Source organism: Ranitomeya variabilis, chromosome 3 (genome assembly GCF_051348905.1).
Source record: "Ranitomeya variabilis isolate aRanVar5 chromosome 3, aRanVar5.hap1, whole genome shotgun sequence".
Taxonomy (NCBI): domain Eukaryota; kingdom Metazoa; phylum Chordata; class Amphibia; order Anura; family Dendrobatidae; genus Ranitomeya; species Ranitomeya variabilis.
Window position 1 is genome coordinate 623,077,442 of NC_135234.1, and position 6,000 is coordinate 623,083,441.

A 6,000-nucleotide genomic window follows, 5' to 3' on the forward strand; every position below is an offset into this window, starting at 1 on the left:
TACTCACAAAATTCACCATTTTGAGATGCGGTAACCATACCTGTTTGATAGACCTGGAACGAATGCATCAAGCTGGCACACAGTCGCGAGCCACAATTCATGGGGCCGCGAGCCACATGTGGCTCCCGAGTTACAGGTTGGGGAGCCCTGCCCTAGACAATAATGGTTTTGAGATCTGTCTGTGGAAAACACTGATAGAACTCGTACGAGAGTTAAAGACAACTAAATGAGACCTAGCAGTAAGTTTTCAATGAAAATACAATGGCTCATTTCTTCAAGAGCATGAAATACACCCAAGCTCCATCATTACACCAGAAGTGTATGGATTTATACTAACAGGTCATTTTGCGCACACGGGTCTGACATATACCCGCAATAGACATTCTTCTTTCTTAGCCCTTTTACTTATGTGTCTGCATTCCAATCATGTGTCCGGTTACTTAATGTCGTCCATCTTTCTGTTTTTCATTACTGTCTATGTTTCAGACAGGCTGGGACACATCAGAGAGCGAGCTCAGTGAAGGAGAATTGGAGAAGAAGCGACGATGTTTACTCCAGCAGCTGGATGACGATCAGTAGATAGATTTGGCTGTCACATTAGAGTGCTGTTTTTATGATCATGTTTTGAGCTGATCAGTTTGGTTCTGTATACGTGTGCACTCTTTGGAGGTCTTGTATAAAAGATAGTCCAGACTATAAACAGAGACTTGCCCTTGGCCACCAATCAGAAGCTTTCTGTAATGTGTAAAATGAGAAGTGGAAAGGTGATTGATTGCCCATAAGTAATGTTGCTGTTCATCAGTTCTACTAGCTTTTAGACAAAATGCCCAATGTCAGTTGTCCAGGATTAGAAGAACATGGCCAGCTTCACATAAGGGTACCGTCACACATTGAAATTTTCATCGCTGCGACGGCACGATTCGTGACGTCGCAGCGTCGTATAAGCATCGCTCCAGCGTCGTAGACTGCGGTCACACGTTGCAATCACGGCGCTGGAGCGATGCCGAAGTCCCCGGGTAACCAGGGTAAACATCGGGTAACTAAGCGCAGGGCCGCGCTTAGTAACCCGATGTTTACCCTGGTTACCAGCGTAAACGTAAAAAAACAAACAGTACATACTCACCCGTCGGTGTCCTTCAGGTCCCTTGCCGTCTGCTTCCTGCTCTGAGTGCAGCCGTACAGTGAGAGCAGATCGCAGCACCGCTGTGATCTGCTCTCACTTTCCGGCCGGCACTCAGAGCAGGAAGCAGACGGCAAGGGACCTGAAGGACACCGACGGGTGAGTATGTACGGTTTGTTTTTTTACGTTTACGCTTGTAACCAGGGTAAACATCGGGTTACTAAGCGCGGCCCTCGCTTAGTTACCCGATGTTTACCCTGGTTACAAGCGAAGACATCGCTGGATCGCTGTCACACACAACGATCCAGCGATGTCAGCGGGTGATCAAGCGACGAAAGAAAGTTCCAAACGATCTGCTACGACGTACGATTCTCAGCAGGGTGTCTGATCGCAGTAGCGTGTCAGACACTGCGATATCGTAACGATATCGCTAGAACGTCACGAATCGTAACGTCGTAGCGATGGAAATTTCAATGTGTGACGGTACCCTTAGAGACAGCTCCAGTCACGTTGTTGGGTTCTTTTTGTAGTTCATCTTAATCCCGTCGAATTTAATCCAGATGAGCTACAATTTCACACAAAGCTCCTGGACAAGAGCTAATGATATTGTTCCTGGAAAAAAGTCAGACCCTTTTGTTTTTCTAATCCCAGATAACAATTTTAATTCTGTTTTTCAAATCATCATCAGCAAGTGTGAGGGTTTTACACAATTAGTCATTGTCACTGTACAGTGCCCAATAAGGATCAGGCTGACAGTATGTTGTATAGTGGAAAATGTTTATTAAAAAAGCCAAAGAAACCACATTCCATTGCAGTGTTTTCCATGGTAAGAAGCAACATGGGTGAGCAGTGTATATCCAAGGCCCAAATGACTGCCTTGCGGATCTGGGAATGGAAGCTAGATGCCTGAACATCAGAGACCCTCCACCACTCCATATGCACAAGTAGTGTTCAAAATAATAGCAGTGTGTTCAAACACATGAGATAATCACAAAATCTTGATAGTAGTTTTTATTTCCAGCATTGGGAACATTGCACACTGTTTTCTAATTTAAAACAGGAAGAGAAATGTTTATAGTGTTTAACTACTTTACAGAAAATAACAAAAATGAACATTGGGCTGTTCTAAAAAAATAGCAGTGTCTGCATTTGTCTTTACAAACTTACAATATATACAATTTTTTTATGATGATTTAGCATTCTTGTAAATCACTAATATTTAGTTGTATACCCACAGTTTGTTTTAGAAATGCTTCACACCTATGTTGCATAGAGTCAACCACCTTCTTTCACCTGTTATTCCAGGCCAGGATGCTTGGACTAGATCCCACAATTTTTTGGCATTACCTCAGAACACTTGTGGGGTGACATTAAAAATTCTGCTTCTATCAGATTAAGGTCCAGGGATTGGGCTGGCCATCCCATAACCTAATTTTTGTTGGACTGGAACAAAAATTTCGCTCATTTACTGGTGTGTTTAGGGTCGTTGTGAAACACCCATTTCAAGGGCATATCCTCTACAGTGAAACAAGGCAACATGACCTCTTCAAGTATTTTAATATATGAAAACTGGTCCATGATCCCTGGTATGCGGTAATTGGTCCGGCACCATAGTAAGAGAAACATGCCCATATCATGATGCTTGCACCACCATGCTTCACTGTCTTCATAGTGTACTGTGGCCTGAATGCAGAGTTTGGGGGTCGTCTGATGAACGGTCTGCGGCCATTGGACCCAAAAAGAACAATTTTACTTTCATCAGTCCACAAAATGTTTCTCCATTTCTCTTTAGGCCAGTTGATGTGTTCTTTGGCAAATTGTTTCCACTTCAGTACATGTCGTTTTTTTTGTTTGTTTTTTAACAGTGGGACATTGCAGGGACTTCTTGCTAAGAGATAAGCTTCACAATGTCACAGTACTCACAGGTAACTTGAGACATGTCTTTGATCATCCTCTAGCTGATCATTGGCTGAGCCTTTGCCATTCTTCCATCCTTTCAAATTATAGTCTTCCATTTTCTTCCATGTTTCTCTGGTTTGGCTTTCCATTTTAAGGCATTCGAGATCATTGTCTGCACTTCATTATAAGTTTTACCATCTCCAATCAACTTTTTAATCAAAGTATGTTGTTCTTCTGAACAATGTCTCGAACTACCAATATTTCTCTGGCTTTGTACAGCATGCCCTTGCTTCACCCTTGTATAAGGGCCACCTTATTCACACCTGTTTCTTCACAGAATGATTGAACTCCACTCTGCTATTATTTTGAACACACACCCTTTGAATTATTCTAATACACAAACTGAAAAACATGCAGATCATGAATGCAGAGTCTGTTAGTTTTCTTAGAATCTACGGCACCAACTGGTAAATTGTTTGACACATGGTAATATAATTTATACCAAAAACAGTGATTAATCTGGTTAGTCAGATTGGACTGCTATTATTCTGAACATTACTGTATGAGTGGAGATGCCAAAGGGACCACAAAGGGCCTGAAGTAAACGGAGACCAAAGTCACTAGAAATAAGGTAATTTAGCAAAGAAGACAAAATCCATGAGGATTGCTGGTAATTAGGAGAACCCGAACTCTGAAAGGCTTCCAGAGTCAATAAGATATCCCAATAGTCCTGATCAAACCAGATGGAATAGAAAACCCTCCTGAAAATGGGAGGGAGACCCACAACAAGTAGCATAAAAGGGATGATGCTACCCTTGGAAGAAAAAAAAAGACTGCATAAAAATGCGAAACATCGTTCCTGATGAAGAAGAAAGAAATCTGCATGAGAATACAGCCAACTAAGAGATCATACGAGTGATGGCAAATATCACGAAAAGCGAACCCTTGACTAAGGGTACTGTCACACAGTGGCACTTTGGTCGCTACAACGGCACGATCCGTGACGTTCCAGCGATATAGTTACGATATCGCGGTGTCTGACACGCTACTGCGATCAGGGACCCCGCTGAGAATCGTACGTCGTAGCAGATCGTTTGAAACTTTATTTTGTCGTCAAGTGTCCCGCTGTGGCGGCATGATCGCAGCGTGTAACAAAGGTGTGCACAATATTCCCAATGTCCCGTATGACTTCTACGTCGCAACTACGTCATGAAATTATCGCTCCAGCGCCGTGCATTGCAAAGTGTGACCGCAGTCTACGACGCTGGAGCGATAATCAAGCGACACTGCAACGTCACGGATCGTGCCGTCGGAGCGATCAAAGTGCCACTGTGTGACAGTACCCTAAGGAAGCTTGTCAGAGTCCTTGCTGAACAGCTGGAAAGGAGAATGTAGAGCCCTCAAAGAATAAAGGTGAGGTGTCAAGATTCCAGAAGAGAGTGGTAGGGTGGCACACAGGGGACATCTCTCAAGGAATTCTGGACCCGCATGCAGAAGACAAAAGGCCTGAAGAATTGTCTAAAAAGGCAGAAACCTATTCCCAAAAACGGGAAATAAGGTTGGAAAAGGACAAGATTCTGGAAACAAAAATTTAATGGGACCGAAATCCAGAAGTCGTAAGCATGATTCAGAGATCCAATTTAGAAAAGATCATTACAATTCTGAACTTTGGCTTTCACAGCCACTAGTTAAGGATGGGCTGAATTGAAGAACATAAGATTTTTGGAAGCAGAAGTAAAAGCCACAGAGCACCATTGATCAAATGAACTGGGTTATTATATCAGGCTTGGTAAGGTCACTCTGTTGCTATAAGCAGCACTGAGAAACACTCCAACTGGCCCTCAGTACGAGGCGGAAGGAGAAAGGAGAGGTAAGAGACCAGAAAAAAGACTGAAGTAGTGACTAGATTGTGCACTGCCAATGACTGCAGGCTGAGGTAGCTGATAACCTTTGTTTCTTGAAATCAAGAAAAGGCTCAAAAGGTACCTTCACACGAAACGACATCGCTAGCGATCCGTGACGTTGCAGCGTCCTCGCTAGCGATATCGTTTCGTTTGACACGCAGCAGCGATCAGGATCCTGCTGTGATGTCGCTGGTCGCTGAATAAAGTCCAGAACTTTATTTGGTCGTCCGATCGCTGTGTATCGTTGTGTTTGAAAGCAAAAGCAACGATACCAGCGATGTTTTACACTGGTAACCAGGGTAAACATCGGGTTACCAAGCGCAGGGCCGCGCTTAGTAACCCGATGTTTACCCTGGTTACCAGCGTAAAAGTAAAAAAAACAAACAGTACATGCTCACCTGCGCGTCCCCCCAGCGTCTGCTTCCTGACACTGACTGAGCGCCGGGTGTCCAATTTTTTTTTTTTTGGGGGGGGGGCAGTCATGGCAGCCCCTTTGTTTAAAAAGCCCCCCTCAAGCAGCAACCAATTTACCAAATAGAAAACACATATGTGGTAATGTCTGAGTAATCAGGCGGGTCCCTGGGGGCTTCGTCTGCCAATTGCTCTGGAGTATAATTTAAATGGTGTTGCGTGGATGTAATCCGCGCTGCTGAAAAAATGTAGGTCCAGACGTGCTTCTAAAAAGGTAGAAAGTGGTTTAATCAATGCGTTTCCAAATGACTTCTTCATCAGGAAATTACCATATACATATGATGAAGTCATTTGGACTTTGAAACACGATGATTAAACCACTTTTTACAAGCACGTCTGGACCTACATTTTTTCAGCAGTGCGGATTATATCCACAAAACTCCTTTTAATTTATCTTTGATACGGTCACTAGCTGATTGAAAAACATACACTTAGGTAGGAAAAAAGGATCATCCCCGTGCTGCCGCAAGAATTCCAAAAATTGTAGGTTTCAACGTGGTTTATTCTGCGCGTTTCAGGGTTCAGGTGACCCCTTCATCAGGACATACCACAATGACTGTTCAAAGTACACACATGGCCATACATTTAAGTGCACCTGCTCATTCC

The 6,000-nt window shown here is 43.5% G+C and overlaps 1 protein-coding gene across 3 annotated transcripts in view; it reads left to right on the forward strand.

Annotated features, from left to right (window-relative positions):
- Positions 1-1,924, forward strand: part of PRPF40B (pre-mRNA processing factor 40B) — a 139,211-nt gene extending 137,287 nt beyond the window's left edge. Inside the window, exons 27-28 of one of the 3 annotated variants that reach the window (XM_077297430.1) lie at positions 487-877; positions 1,614-1,924. In XM_077297430.1, the coding sequence (XP_077153545.1) occupies positions 487-579 (93 nt within the window). In that variant the 3' untranslated portion in view covers positions 580-877; positions 1,614-1,924. Of the gene's footprint in view, positions 1-486; positions 878-1,613 lie in introns of those variants that run through there. The other 2 variants (XM_077297432.1, XM_077297431.1) reach the window with 2 other exon arrangements.
- The last annotated feature ends 4,076 nt before the right edge of the window (positions 1,925-6,000 follow it).